Source organism: Agelaius tricolor, unplaced genomic scaffold, assembly GCF_023055355.1.
Source record: "Agelaius tricolor isolate 1412-34295 unplaced genomic scaffold, bAgeTri1.0.p SCAF_3, whole genome shotgun sequence".
Taxonomy (NCBI): Eukaryota; Metazoa; Chordata; class Aves; order Passeriformes; family Icteridae; genus Agelaius; species Agelaius tricolor.
In genome coordinates this window covers 4492464-4507607 of record NW_027269263.1, presented here as the reverse complement: position 1 = coordinate 4507607, position 15144 = coordinate 4492464, and the positions used below count along the sequence as shown (strand labels likewise).

Below are 15144 nucleotides of genomic sequence, written 5' to 3'. Positions count from 1 at the left end.
GGGGATGATAAATACTTACGTATTGTAGTGACTCATTTAGGATTTAAAGCTGTCCAAAAGGCTAAATTAAGATTCACAAAGAATCTCCACTATGCTGCTATGGTACAGCATCAGGACTTGAAGGAACTGTTTTCTCTCATGTGTTATGTTCCTGGCAACAGCAGTAGGACCCATTTTGTGTCATTACACTGTGATACCTCTCCCTTACCCTAAGGGTGTTTCATTTCTCTTTGAACAGAGAAGCCAACCTTAAACTACTAAAAATTTAAGAAATGTGGTAGGAAACCCAGACTTCCTTCTTTCTGCTTTAGAACAACTGAAGGTTGGCTGGATGATCACCACTTAAAGTCTGCATGATCAATGACTTTCAGATCTGTATGGATTGAGTTACTGGGGAGGAATTCAAACATTTACAAAATAATCTGAGATTTTCCTATCAGTATTCATCAAATGGTTTTAATTTTTGAAATCTTTTTTTAAAAGAAGCTGTTAATATGGTGCTAAAATTTTTTCTTGAGCTGTCTAGTAAACACTGTTTAACATGTGTGGGCCTCTGAAGTTGAATAACAAACCTTCAGAAGCCAATAAAACTGTGAAGGAAAATAAGTTATGTACTCTCATTTTGGGACATCGGTGAACTATAATGTAGAATGCATTAGTCTGCTATAGAATTAGTTGGGTTTTGTCTTTTAAATTTAGAAGGTAAAGGTAAACAAACTGGGAAGTTGCTTAATAAACAGTGCAAGCTGTCCAATAGAACTGATTTAAAAATAGAATGTTATTTCTCAGCTTTGTAACTTTATACTGCCAGTGCACAGAGCAACAAAATGAGGAGCTGACACCCAAGAGTCTAACTTGGAGAACTTCAGATAGACTGCTTGGAGTAAATGTGGTTTATAGCATTGCCTCAACTTGCCCCTTTTTGATGAATAAGTTGTCCCCAGCGTTTGTGAAATTTAGGTAGTCACTCTAGGTATTGAATCAATTTCATAAAGCTTTATTTTTTATTATTTGTCTATTTCACATCTCTGTTTGAAATTAGTGTGCTTTTTTTACTGTTGCCTAAAAGTGTAGTTTTGGCAAATACACTGTGCAGGGAAGCTTTGTAGAAAAATGCTTCAACTTAACATCAATAATTAACATTTTAATATTAATATGGTGCTTTGAGTCTAGAAGCCTCTTTGGAGTTAACAGATAGTTGAATTTGAAGCACATAAAAAGAAATGGTTGGAGTTGAAATAATTTGTTGCTCATTGTTGTCTTAATCCCATTTTCCTTTTCCTTAGCTTTGGCAGCAGGAGATGGAGAGAGTGGTGCTGTGGGTGCTGCAGGAGGAGCCAGTGTGCTGAAGATGGGACGGTTTCAGGTACCAGCTGCTAAACTCACTTGGCTCTTGGTGCAGCCTCTTTGGGTGGTTCCTGGTAGTGCCAGATCAGTCTGCCATGTGCAGGACTTTGCTGTCCATGTGGAGCTTTTGAAAGCAGGTCTGCAGATGCTGTTTCCATTCAGGGCAGAGATTGCACAGTCTGTGCAGGCCTAGGGTTGTGAACATGGGGTTTCATCATAGCAGGCCTTAGCTGTTGGCCTCAGTCTTTAATGTTGGGCTGCTCTTTGGCTAACAGTGCTGGGATGTTCACTCTATTATGTCCTTTTGGTGAAGGAGGCCCCCTCTGAGGCTGCTGTTTCTTGGAGTTAATCCTCCAGATTACAACAAGTGCTGCTTTGTGTGGCAGTGTTTTGCCTGGAGGGAAGCAGTGGCTTGCTTTGTGGCATACCTAGGAAATGAGTTATTTTCCCCTCTCAGATGTATCTTACCATTAAGGGGAATAAAAGCATCACGTTAAGGAAAAACCAAGGAAGTCTGCATGATTGTATTTCTATTATAGGTATCGGTGGCAGTGGATGATGTGCTTAAAGAGGGTGACAAACCTGACACGAAGCCAGTGCAATTTGAAACCACCTCCAGTGATTCTTCAAGCCTTTCTGGCAGTAGCCCAGAGAGCACGCTGGTGAAGCAGGCTGGGAAGAGCGGGGCTGTGGCTGCCACCCCCTTGGATGTGGTGGATGGCATTCCTGGGGCAGCTCCCGCGCCGGCAGATGCTGCTCAGGCCACCAAGGTTGGGCGCTTCCAGGTGACCACGGCGACGGATCAAGTGGGGCGTTTCTCCGTGTCGAAGGCTCGGGATGAGGTCAGCTGTGCTGAGAAAGAGCCAGTGACTCTTCCTCTCTCAGTGGGCTTGGAACAAGTTGCTTCTTCAGCTGCAGCTCCGAAGAAAGAGTTGGAGTCGAGGCAGTCCCCACAAATGAATGGTCCGTCCTCTGATCCGGAGGTCGCTTTTCTCAGTGGCATGGCTAAGGATTTGGATGATGGCTCAGGGAGCCCAGACTCTGTCCAACACCTGGGATCAAAGATCAGCCTCCCTGTTCAGAGCCTTAGCAACTCCTTCAACTCTTCCTACATGAGCAGTGACAATGAGTCGGATATTGAAGATGAAGACTTGAAGTTGGAACTCCGTCGGTTGCGGGAGAAGTAAGGCTTTGTCTTTGGGTGGTTGTAATGGTTGGATGGAAGTAAGGCTTTTCCTTTGGGTGGCTGTGTATGGAATAGATGTAACAGCATTAATATGAATTTCACCTCTACTTCCCTTAGCCTTTTGCTAAGTGTCAGGAGCCATTGTCAGCATTTATGTGGGAAACAAGGTTCTTTAGTGGGAAAGCAGAATACAGTTATAACAGAAGAGGAATATACATGTTTGGTGGGCTGAATTTTCAATCCTGTAACCTTGTTGTATGTAGATTGCCAACTGCACTATGGATAAGACTGTAGGTCTAAGAAAGATTTGCATATCCCTGGAGTTAGTGGGAAAAACGTAGTGTTGTTTGAAAATGACACACAAGTCTCTGCATTTCTGATCTGCATTTCTGGCATTTCTAATGGTTCTTTTCCTGAAGAGACCTTGTTGGCTCAGGAAAGGAATTTAGAAGTGAAGCAATGTGACCTACTAATTTATTTATACTGAAAGTTGAACTATTTTTTAGGGTAGCTGGCAGTTTTAAATCCTGTGTATGCAACTGCTCTGAAACAAATTGTAAGGCAATACCAGGGTAGAAGTCTCCAAGGCCATATGTCTGAGAAAATGAGTAATCTAGCTATTCCTGTAGCATCTGAATGCTTTTTTTGTACTTCTGTTTACTCTGGTTTTGTGATTGCAATGTTGGGAACTTAGGTTTGGAATTGTAGCCAGGGCTAGAGCACACTGGAAAATGGCAGGTGTTCTGCCATGTGTGTTCAGTGGTTATTATTTAGTGGAAAAGATTATTTACTTCTTTCTTAAATGTTTGAGAGTTTGACCAAAGCAGCAGCTCTGGCTCGAGTGGAGGGGAGGAATTGTTTGCATCTATGTGCATGCATAGAATTCTTGTAAATCCCACTGTTTTGTAACTTGCTAGGCACCTTAAAGAGATCCAGGAGCTGCAGAGCCGCCAGAAGCAGGAGATTGAGTCACTCTATGTGAAGCTGGGCAAGGCTCCACCTGCAGTAATTATTCCCCCAGCTGCACCCCTGTCAGGAAGAAGGAGACGACCTACGAAAGGAAAAGGCAGCAAGTCCAGTCGTAGCAGCTCCCAGGGACATAAAAGCCCTCAGCTATCAGGTGAGGCTTCCTTCAATATTTTTAGCAGATAAAATAGACCAAGTACCATCTCTCATTCTTAGAGCTGTGTCTCTGTCTTTTCTTTTGAGGAGAGTTGTGTGTGTGTGTGTGTGTGTACACCAGTTCCTCCCTGAATTTCTTTTATCATTTTTGAAATGACTTTTGCTGTTTGGTAGTCTTGCTTGGGACTTTTTCAGTCCACTGAAAGGTACTGTGACGTTGCTCTGTAAGAGCAGTTTTAAAGTTATGCTTTGTGGGTTTTTTAGATATTAGTCATTGGGCTCTGACTAGAAAGAAAAGTGTAAATTTACAGTATGGCAGAAAAGTTTGTTTTCTAAAGATAAACTGTGCTTGTTCCCTCCTGAAACTGATTTTGTAGAATGGGTCTGGTCTCTTTAGTCATCTCCAGAGACTTTTTTTTCCAATTTAGTACCACTGAACCATGATATTACTGGTGTCCTTACACTGCAGAAACTCACAGTTGATGTGATTTAAAATAGTGGCTTTTTTTCATGGAATTGAAGATTTGTACTTAAAAATTGAGAATCAGTTTCAATTGTCAAGGCTTCCTTTCCTACTAAGACCATTTTTCTCAAAAACAGAACTCAGGAACTAGTTCTGTTTACTGATTGAGTGACATGGGTGACAGATACTCTCTGGGTAATTGGAGATTGTCCAGTCCTGTGGCAGGAGCAGTGTTGGAGGGCCAGCAGTGCCAGCAGAAATATTTGATACTGCTTCTTGCATATTCACTTTGTTAATTCCACGTCATGCTGAGCTTTCTGTATCCATTCACCCTGGCTGCTCATTTCTGTTTTGCTGTGTGTTAGAGGAGCTCTGTGAGCACATAAACCACCACAGAGTTGTCTTAAAACTGAGGGATTTTTCTGGTCTTACTGCTTTCTCAGAAAGTGGAGTAGTTCTCTCCCCCTGCCTCTCCTTCTCTTGCCTGGATTGTCATGCTTGATCAGGTTCAAAAATATATGCAAAGCACAACTTTTTGCCTTCCCTTTTCCTCTAGGCAACCTGTCAGCTCAAAGTGCACCGTCAGTCTTGCCCCCACAGCAGACCCTTCATCCTCCTGGCAGTGTGCCAGAGACGGGGCAGAACCATTTGTTACAGCCCCTCAAACCTTCACCTTCCAGTGAAAATCTCTACTCTGCCTTCACCAGTGATGGTGCCCTCTCGGTACCGAGCCTTTCGGCGCCAGGCCAAGGTAAGACTCCAAATGCAATTAGTGGAATTAGCAGTGGAAATTAATTGTAGACTTCATGACACTTGGTTTGTAATACCTGGTGTAAAGTAGCTCTGGGGTCCCCAGCTTGTGTGTGGAGGCTGATAAGGATGTTGTTTGCAGGTGGGTTTGTAGCTTCTCACTCGAGTGAAGTGTGAGGTGGTTGGAGGTCTGAAAGCCCAAGGACAATGCAAGAGAGTGCAGTGGAGTGGTGGCAGCAGCAAAGTTCTGCTGACCTGGGAAAGGTGTTGGCTCAGAGGGAAAGAGACCAGTGAGATTGGGGGGTTGGAAATCAGACCAAGGAAGGGGCAGGACAAGTTTGATGTTAACACATAACTGAAATGGTTGAAAGTTTCCAAAGACTTGGAGTCTTAGTCCTTTTAGACTTCCTAGCTGGTTTGGCTGTTCCTGTCAATGGAGTTTTTAACAGTAAAAGGTAAAAAAAGGCTCATGTTCTTTAATTGTGAATTATCCTGGAAGGAAGAGTCAGTGTAGGAGGATGAAATGGTGGGAGTAGTAAATTGGTCATGTAGTCAGGTTTCTCAGGTAGTGGGTAGCTTGTTATTAGTATGTTATCAAATAATTTCTCAGGCACAGATCTGATTTATTCAGTAAGAAGGGCTTTTTTTGCTTGTCATTAGGGGATGATTCCTTTACTTATCTGAACTTAGCTGTTGGAGGTTTTTTTCCCCCTTTGCACATCTTTTTGAAAAGCATTGCCATAGACAGTTTGACTACATCAATTCTAATGTGTGTTTTTGCTGAAACTGAAGAAGTGCATATAGAAAATGGAAACAGACTTTAAGGAAGAATTTTCTATAGGGGTTTTTATCAGGAAATGTTTCAGGCATTTTGGAGCTACTTGAATCATCTTCCTGCATCCAGAGTTGTGCAGTACCATTTAAAAATTGGGTGCTTTTGCCAGGATTTGGCTTTCCTGTAGATTGCAACTTTATAGTTGGGTTATGTCCTGGAGAGTAGCAGTGCAAACCTGGCCTCATGTCTGGAGTGCTGGAGGGAGTCTCTTCACTGCGTATTTTGTCTCTGTACTCCTTGGTCTGCACTTCGAGACTTATTCTTGTGTGTCGTGATTGCATTTCATCCTTCCAACTTCAAGTTGCTAACATCTTGTAGTGGTGTTCTGTCTCCTCTCCTTTCTCTGTTCTCCCTGTTCTTGTTTTCTCACAGGCTGTGCGAAGTTTAACTGTGCATCTGAGAGAGTGACCTTCAAGCCTGGTGGCAGGAGGACCCGATTTCTGAGTACGCCCTGCTTGGCTCTTTGTGTGTAACACCTTTACTCCTTCCTTGTCTGGTTTTTGTTTTGTCTTTTGGTTTTCTGTTTCTGCTGCTTGGATCTGTTTCATGCAGCCCATCCTCATCTGCCACCGTGTATTCCCTCCCATCCCATGGCTCAGCTCAGCTGCTCTTAGCACACCTTTAGAAGTTTGGGGTCTCATGTTAGGTGTTCTCTGCTGTTAAACTCACTCTAGCAAACACTGATTTTTCTCTAAACCTTGAGAGGAAATTTTCAGGACAGGTCAGTGAAATGACAAACTGGGGAGACTTAACAAGGCCCATTGGTAGTTTTGCTTCAGCATATGTTAGATGACATGAGACTTGTAGCGGGGAAGAGTGAGGGAGATTTGTTTTCCAGGTTATCTCTTAGCTGGACACTTGAGCAGTGGTGGGGGGAGTGTTGCCCTCCCTGGCAGTGTGCTTGCACAGCACAAGTTGGATGTGTGTCCCCAAAGCTGGTGACAGTGCAGAGCTTTGATGCCACCTGTAGGCAGCTTGTAGTGATGACTTGTGTTCATGAACAGATAGCTAGCTAAAGAGCCAAGTGTTAAAGGGGTTTTAAAATAATTGGAGAATAATTCCAGGCAAACTCAAAAGAGCCTTACCTACTAATGGGCTCTGGTTTAGAAGTTTTTCCTGTGAGTTGGAGATAAATTAAATGTAAAACAAGTAGCAGTAAAAGTGGGTAAATAGACATTTTCAGACATCCTGTCAGCCCTCACAAGCTAGCTTGCAGCTCTTCTCAGAATCCTCTCATTTGTACTTACATTAGGCCAGACTTACAAGAGAGCCTCAAACTTCTGATGTGGCTGAAATAACAATATGCTTGAGCCAAGGCTGCTGGTGTGATGCTTTTTATTGGGAGTGCTGCAATATCTCCTCTGCTGCTTCTGCAGGCTGGACCCTTTAAATGTCTGACATTTGTTTCCCACCCTCTGGAATGACCCGGTGTGAGGAAGCTTGGAGTGCTGTCAGGAGCCCTCGGGCTGCCCCACTGCATGGCAGTACCACACATCTGCATCATCTGTCTTGCTGTGCTTGGCAGGGCTCAGCTGAGCCAGGGCTGTGTGTGAGAGCTGGGCCTGCCCTTCTGCAGAGACAGCTGCAATGAACCAGCCCCATCCTCTGAGAAAGGAAGGGAGGGAAACGTCTTCCTGGCTGTTCAGTTTTGTACTGAATCTAACCCACTTCACTGGATTTGGGATCTAAGCACTAAAATGATTTAATTTTTCAAATTTAGCAGCTTTAAATATTTTTGCTGTGTATATTAATGTGCAGATGTGCACTGACATCTGCACTATCCAGATTTAATGTTTCTTTCTTGGAAGAAGTTAAATTCTTACCAAAGCTAACTCAAAATTGTTAGTCTGGCCTGTCCTTTTTAGGGGAAGGGAATATGAAGAACAGCCAGTCTGTTCATAGAATTTACATGGAACTGAATATATGAGAGTATAATTTATATTCCAAGGCCTAGGCTTGCTGTAAATTGGCTGTCATCTGGCTATAAGAGTCCTTTGGCATGTGTATCTCTTGCTTCTGGGACTGATGCTAAGGGAAACAGATTCCTTTTGAAAAGAGTGTTGTAGCTGTCCTGTAAAAGCAGGTAGTACTTGGCATGGCCCAGCTTGTCCTGGCACCTGGCTTGCTGCAGGCTGCTTGCTTCCTGGAGCCCTGTCCTTGAAGTGCTGTTGCTGCTGTGGAGAGTGACAGCTGGAGAAGATACTGGCTTGGAATCAGTGGTGTTGAGGAAACAGTGCAGTGATTGATGCTTTTAACCATGCAGCTGGAGAAACAGAGTGGTACAGCTTGGCAGGGAACGTCTGAACTGTTTTCACACATCTGAGAAAAGAGGGTGACAAACTAAAAGCACTTGACCTATCAAATAAATCTGTTGCTGGTTGAAATTTGATAGTTGTAAAATGCTTCCTACGTCCTGGCAAAAATGGAAGATGTACTTGCTTTTCCTTCTGTGATAACAGCCACAGTTGTGACTGTTTGATAACAGTTGTGACCTCAGTGTCTCCTGACATTCTTCACAATGGTTTGGGAATTATGAAGAATACATGTGGGAGGCTGAGCCTCTTCTCTTTGTGATTAAACTGTCAGACGAGTCTTTGAGTTTGTCTAGAATGTCCCAGTAGTGACTGTTCAAGCCCTGCTGTGCTGCGTCCTCTGTTTCTCACCAAGCTTTTTGTAATGTTTCCTGATACTAAACATTTCTCACTGTTTCTCTTATCTTTAACAAATTACTCTCTCTTTGTGCTTCAGGGAAGATGGTGAAAAAAGTCTGTCCTTGCAACCAGCTCTGTAGTAATTATCTTATTTCTGTTATCTCCAATTCCTGATTGTAAATCTATTCATCAGCTTTTCCTGGTCACTGAAGCCTTATGTCCCTGACTCTGTCTCCAGCACAGCATCTGTCTGTCTGTGTTATGCCCTCTAATGTGTGCTCTGTCCTTAGAAGATTGGCTAGTCTGGTGCTGCTCTTGCAGCCAGGGGGAGGCAGGCAGAGCCTTCCCTTCCCTGTGGAGCTCTGCTCTCACTAATGAGAGTGACATCAGGGTCAGTTGCTCATTGTAACCTGTTGGAGTTGTACTCAGAGCAGCTGCTTGGTTTGGGATTTGATGGGGCTTATCACCTTAGTGATGGATCCAATTGCAGACACTCCAATGTTTTAAAAGCCTAAGAGAAAGCCATCAGAGATCTCCAGTGTGTCTCCCAAAGCAAGAGATGTTCAGAAAAGCCTGTGTGTGCACATGCCATTTAAGACTGTTTTAAAGGTGTCATTTGACTGTGGTTTATGGGGGAAAAAAATCCAAGAGCAGAATTAAGGCATTATAGGTAGTGGGCTGGAGAGAGAGAGCCTGTTTCACTTGAGATGCCTCATGTCAGAGCAGAACTGGGGATGGCTGCTGTGACCGAGCAGGAATGTGGGGGTTGTTTTCATGAATGCCACAAGTTGAAGCACTTGCTTTTCAGCCTCTTCTGGATGGCAGTTTCTGCAGGCAGTGAGTGTGTCAGAGCTCAAATGTAAAATTCCTGAGAGGTCAGTTTTAAATGAACCTTAGGTGAGAGCTCAGCTCTCATGCTGTAGGCCACTATGTCTTTGACCTTAGATGGGAGCTCTCTGACAAAGCCACTCTGGGAGACAAAGCTCTGGCAGCCTTTGTCACCCTGAACCAATCTAGTTCTTTGCAAAACTCTTGAATTCCCCTAAGGGATCTTTCATCTCTTCAGCTGAATGTGCTATAGTATATGCCTTGATTGACTCTCCTCCTTCTGTAAGATGAGGAGGGTCTCTGGTGTAGGTCCAGGACCCAGAGTACTTAGTGATTAAAGTGGAAATGTGAAATGGCACAAGTGGATGCTGGCTATCCTGAAGAGGATGAGAGCAAGTGTGTCAATTCCTGCATGCACCTCATGGTGGAATGTGGTTATTACTGGTTTTGGCAGTGTTCCCCCCCCCCACAAGTAACCTCTTCCTTGCTTTTGCCTCATTTGTATTTAACTTTACCTTTCACATCATTGCTCTTATTAAATGATTGTATCCGGAGCCCTTCCCACACGATGCGTGCCCAAGGTTCTTGTTATTATTTCACTTTCCTTGCCCCACCCAGTGTGTCCCTGCTCCTCTCCATCAGTGCTGCCCCTCACTCCCTGCTCAGGGAACCTTTCTCTTCCCTTGCCCTGTGTTCTTGCATGCCTGCCCCCACTAACAACTCCTGTGGGCACCCAGCCCAGGAGCCACTTCCATGCTTGAGCTGGAACTGGTGGGGCCAATCTGTGTCCTTCCCTCCTCAGCACTACTAGAGGCAGTAACACTTTATTTGTCCTGCATAGTAAGTATGTCACCTACCTAATCCACTCCTCAGTACGAAACATTCCTGCAGGGCTTTGGAACCAGTTCTTTCTTTGATGCAGTGGTGGCAAGGAATGTGGCTGATGGCCAGGGAAAGTGGGACAGATGAAGGAACTGCCAGGCAAGAGCTAGGGATTCTGTCATTGGGCCTTTGCAACTGAGATGTGATGTTCATTGCTGGCATTGCTGTGATCCACCTCTCAATGGCTTCCCTTCAGAAATGCCTGCCATTAACTCAGGTGTTCATGGATTTCCCAGGTGCAGTCTCCTAAGGGAGCAAGTAAAAATATTTGAGGAATTTGAGGAATAGGTGAGGATGAGTGTTTGCAAGCAGTGCTGTCTTTAGCCCTGCTGATGCTGATTTTGTTGTTGAGTCTGCTCTAGTGATTAACTGGCACTTCCACAGCTGTAAATGAGGATACTTTGCAGTACTGCTGGGAATTTAGCATCCTAGGTAATACACGACTTCTTTGCTTCGTCTGATGAGGTCTGCCTTTTAAAAACCTAGACTGGAGTGCAGTTACTTGTTTATAAATATGAGTGGCAGACGAGGGCTGTCCAAAACAAGGCTTCTAGGTTGGTTTTCCCCCTCCCCACAGAATAATGTTCAGCAAGCTTTCTAGCAGAACTGAAACCTGGCATTTCCACTAAGGGGTTTTGTGTTCTTGCAGTGAAAAGAGAAACCTGTCAGCTTGTCTGAGGAATACCCTCACTTCTGCCTTCTTTAAGCTGTATTAGTTGTTTGGATCTCAAATGCTTATTCTTCTGACTTAGGAAATCTGAACATAATGGCAAAAAAAAGCTTTTAGAGGCAAAAAGCAAAATTTAATGCAGTGCAGAGCTTCCCTGCAGATCCTGGCCATTTGGTGGATGAAGACAGTCCCATTTGGTTATCCTCAAGAACATAAGTATGGCAGCTGTGGAAAACAACAGTTGCTGTTTCTGGCTGGGGCTATTTTTTTCCTTTTTTTTTGGTCAACTGGGTGAGTTTTTCTCTTCATTTCACGAAGTGGAGATAATTTGCTACAGAGCAGCTGGTGATGCTGGTTTTACTGCTTCTTGTTCAGCATCCAGCATTGTCCTCCAAGATGGAATTGACCTGTACCAGTAGTGGTTGCTGCTAGTTAAAAGGTGTAGATGAGAGAGCGCCGTGCCTGTACTATCACTCAGTGCTGAAATCTAATGTCCTTTTTCTTCCACAAAGACCTGTAGGCTGCTACCACTCCCCTCTTAGAATGACCACTTGCAGCACTTCTTGCAAAGTAAACCCATCTGTGAAACATTTTGAGAAAATGCCTGTAGGAGTCCTTGCAGTTCCCACTTCAGTGTGTCCTGGAATTGAAGCTCAGAATTAATTTGCATGGCATTTTAACTCCTGGTGTGCCATTACCACAGTTGCTGAATGCACTAGAGGCAGGCCAGCGCTGAGGCAAGTTGTGATGGCTGTGTTTGTGTTTGTAGGGACCAGCAGCACCAACACAGTGGGGGCTGCAGTGAACAGCCAGGCTCCCCAGAGCCAGCCCACGGCCATCGCCTCCAGCCGCAAGGGCACCTTCACCGATGACCTGCACAAGCTGGTGGATAACTGGGCTCGGGACGCCATGAACCTCTCTGGCAAGAAAGTTGGCAAAGGCCACAGCAACTACGAGGTGAGCTGGGACCCCTGAGGGGTGTGCTGTGTCTCCCTGGGGTTTCAAACACACTGGGGTTTCTGTCTCCCTGGGATTTCAAAGAGCACTGCTGGCTGGCTCTTCACGTGGAGAGTGTACTGCCTGCTCTGGAAGGCAAGGGGAAATCTAAAGGGGAGGGTCATGGCCTGGCCCTGTAAATACCCATTGTACACCAAGGGGTGGACTGGTGGTTTTTAAAGTTCCACGGTTAAAATTCTCCTGGTTGTTGGATTACCTTTCAGGGCCCTGGAATGGCAAGAAAATTCTCGGCACCAGGTCAGCTCTGTATCTCCATGACATCTTCCCTGGGTGCTACACCCATCCCTGCAGCATCAGCTACCTCTTTAGGTCCCTTCAGCAAGGCCATGTGCCCCCCGCAGCAGTACGGTTACCCAGCAGCGTCCTTCCCCCCGCCCTGGAGCGGGCCGGGGGCGCCAGCGCCGCCGCAGCTCAGCCAGTTCCAGCCCGTGGGGGCCACGTCTTTGCAAAGCTTCAACATCAGCAACTTGCAAAAGTCTGTCAGCAACCCTCCAGGCTCCAACCTGCGGACCACTTAGCCGTGCCCAGAGACCCTGCTGGCTACACCTCGGGACAGGACGTGGGGAGGGAGATGGGGCCCTGTATCACTACTAGTGCTGCAATGAACTGGTAGCTTGCCAGACCGGGAATGAATTTCTCTTTTCCAACCATTGCTGTCGACTCTCTGTAGCGGGAGTTTCCCCACACACTTGGAAGGGGGAGGAGGATGATCGGCATCCTTGTGATGGGACAGTGCTTTCCACCGAGGGGGGCTGCTCTCGTGTGCCACGAGAGCTGTGAGCAGAAGCCAGGGGGTCGGTTCATACAGTCTTGCTGTTAAATATTTCTGGTTGGAGGCTGAATCCACACGTGTGGAGGTGGGAGAGCTGAACCCTAGCATGAGGCTTTAGCATGCTTCTCGCCTCTTCCTGAAGAACCAAGATCCAGAAAAAGCTGTCCAAATTCCCCTCCTCTCCCTCTCCCCAGTCAATAGTATCTGGCTCTGAAATGATGGGGCACACGAATGGACTTGTGGTGCAGCCCGTGCTTGATAGGTCATTACTGCTTTAAGTAAGATATTAACAGCTTTGACTGCAGCATTAGAGCAATTTAAATTGTTAAAAAAATTTTTAAAGTTCCCTGCGGACATGTACTTACCATCAGTTTTGATGTGGAAACACTGTGATTATATAAATGTTGTTGGACAACAGTAGTTTAAAAATGAGTGGATTATAGAGGGTTAAAAAAGTTAAAAAGAAAAAATGGGAAAAAAAGCTAGCTATATCCTTATACTTATTGGAGACACTTTAACTTTTTCCTTTGTATTTTCATTGTATTAGATAAATAAATGTGAATGTAAAATTGTATAAATTAATGTACTTGAATACTTGTCTGTTCTCCCAGTATGCTTGCTGGATATTTTAGTGCCTTGGACTTCTCTTGCTTCTGCAGTTTAGCGTCGTCTTCCCAGCAGAGCCCAGGTGGGCAGAGGGCAAGGTGAGGGCAGGACGTTTGTGCCCAGCGCCCGGGACGTTGGAGCAGGAGCGTGCGAGCAAGGGAGGTCACCGAGGCCGCGGGGCCGAGCCGTTCTGGGTGTGGGAAAACTTATCCAGGTGGGCAGAGCTGAAGGTGAGGGGTGACAGGGGCCAGGTGGGCTGGGACAGAGGGATGCAGGTGAGGCTACAACGAGACTTAACCAATATTGGCTCTGGAGGCAGGAGGGCTGGGTCAGGAACGGAGAGAGGATGGGGAGAACGTGTATCTTTGGGAAAGGCCCAACTTAAGATGCAGTTTGACTCCAGCTGTGAAGTGGCAAAGATGTTTGGTCAGGATGTGACTTGAAGGAGAGGTGCCATTGCTCGTTGGCTTGGGCTTGTCTGCTGGGATTGCTTTTCTTACCTTTTTTTTTGGTAAAATTCATTTGAGCCAGGAACAGACTGTCCTGGTGCAACGTCCATTGCCGGCAATGGATGTACTTGAAGCAGCCGGCATCAAGAAGTTTCCTCTGTCTCTCTTGGAGGATTTACAATTTTGTTCACTCTTAACAAATTTCAGGCTGGTACCAGGACTGTCACTGTCTGTCACTTGTCACCTCTTAGTACCTGTACTGTATCTTCTGCTTTGGTCATTCTCCCTCTTTGTGTTTAAGAAATACTGGTTTCCTCTTCAAAGTCAAATACCAGCCAGTATTTATGTAGTGCTGCAAGAAGCTGTGATGGATGAGGGTGTGGCTTCCTGGCACTTGGCAGGATGTCATCGGTGTCCTGGAGGCTGGTGCATCACAGGGCTGTTACTTGTCCATGTTTGTTTTAATCTCGGAGCTCTGTTCCTTGCTGGGGCTTTAATAGGGAGGTTTTGTGTCTGCAGCTGTTGTCACGCTTTCCTTTTCACAAAGAAACATGCGAGATGCTTTCTGTCCCTGTCCCCTGTTCAGCAGCAGCGGCAGCAGGGCGGGCTCAGGAGAGGGGCGGTGCTGTGGGACACGGGAGGCTCCGGGGCAGCAGGAGAGCAGCGGGCCCAGGGCTGAGGCCAGGCGGGAACCTCTGACAGGAGGGATGCAGGGGGGAGGCTCTCGGGCACACCCAGGGAAACAGCGCCGGGACAGAGCTGAGGCAGTAATGAGACGAGGGCAATACTCGTGGCACAGGAACTGGTCAGCTGGATGCAGCACATGGTTATTTAAATTTGATCTAGTAAGTTTGAGGTCGTTTTTTCACGTAATGTTATGCAAGAACTGGTTTTATTTACCATTGATTTTTTTTTTTCTCCCTCCCTCTCCTCCTGTGGATGAATAACTGAAGTCTAGAGGAATAAACTAATGCTACTGAACTGTTAAATTATTTTGTTTAATATTACACTTTGAGTATCTTTTTCCACATAAAATCTGTTTCTGAATTACAAGCGTTTTCTTTACATTATTTAACAATGTACACTGTAAAAAAATAAAAATAAAAAAAATAAAATTAATTGAAACTTTGGGCTTCCCTGGCCGTAGTTAGTTGTGTTTTGCACTGAACCCTTCTTGTCTGACTGTGCCCCATGCTGCACTTTGTTACCTTTGTAGAATATTGAACGAAGCCATTCAAATAAACCAAACCTGCTTTGGTTGAGCTGTGGGTTTTCTTGTGGAACATCAGGTTCCAGCCCCTCTGTCCTGCTCCTGCAGTGATGTTAACTGTTACCCAATTTACCAGTTTGTCACAGGAAATAGAAGAAACCCAGTTTAATGAGAACTTTGCTTGCTCAAAAGCAGTGACCAGTCTCTGACCAGCCTTTGGAACAAGGTACTGCAAAGAGTAATTTCTAAATGGATCTGGGGAAGGGGAGTGGCCTGCGGGAGGAGAAGGGATCGGCTGTCACTGCTTTCATGGCTGAGAGTGTCACCAAGTTGCCGATGCACACAACTGAGGCAGA

General features: G+C 45.4%; 1 protein-coding gene across 14 annotated transcripts in view; it reads left to right on the top strand.

Moving 5' to 3' along the window:
* Positions 1 to 14724, top strand: part of WNK1 (WNK lysine deficient protein kinase 1) — a 98802-nt gene extending 84078 nt beyond the window's left edge. For 6 of the 14 annotated variants that reach the window (XM_071422228.1, XM_071422224.1, XM_071422230.1 and 3 more), the window contains 8 exons: positions 1287 to 1366; positions 1887 to 2530; positions 3451 to 3653; positions 4675 to 4869; positions 6076 to 6168; positions 8452 to 8493; positions 11504 to 11691; positions 11955 to 14724. In XM_071422228.1, coding sequence (XP_071278329.1) covers positions 1287 to 1366; positions 1887 to 2530; positions 3451 to 3653; positions 4675 to 4869; positions 6076 to 6168; positions 8452 to 8493; positions 11504 to 11691; positions 11955 to 12269 — 1760 coding nt within the window. In that variant the 3' untranslated portion in view covers positions 12270 to 14724. The remainder of the gene's footprint in view (positions 1 to 1286; positions 1367 to 1886; positions 2531 to 3450; positions 3654 to 4674; positions 4870 to 6075; positions 6169 to 8451; positions 8494 to 11503; positions 11692 to 11954) is intronic. The other 8 variants (XM_071422225.1, XM_071422236.1, XM_071422235.1 and 5 more) reach the window with 4 other exon arrangements.
* The last annotated feature ends 420 nt before the right edge of the window (positions 14725 to 15144 follow it).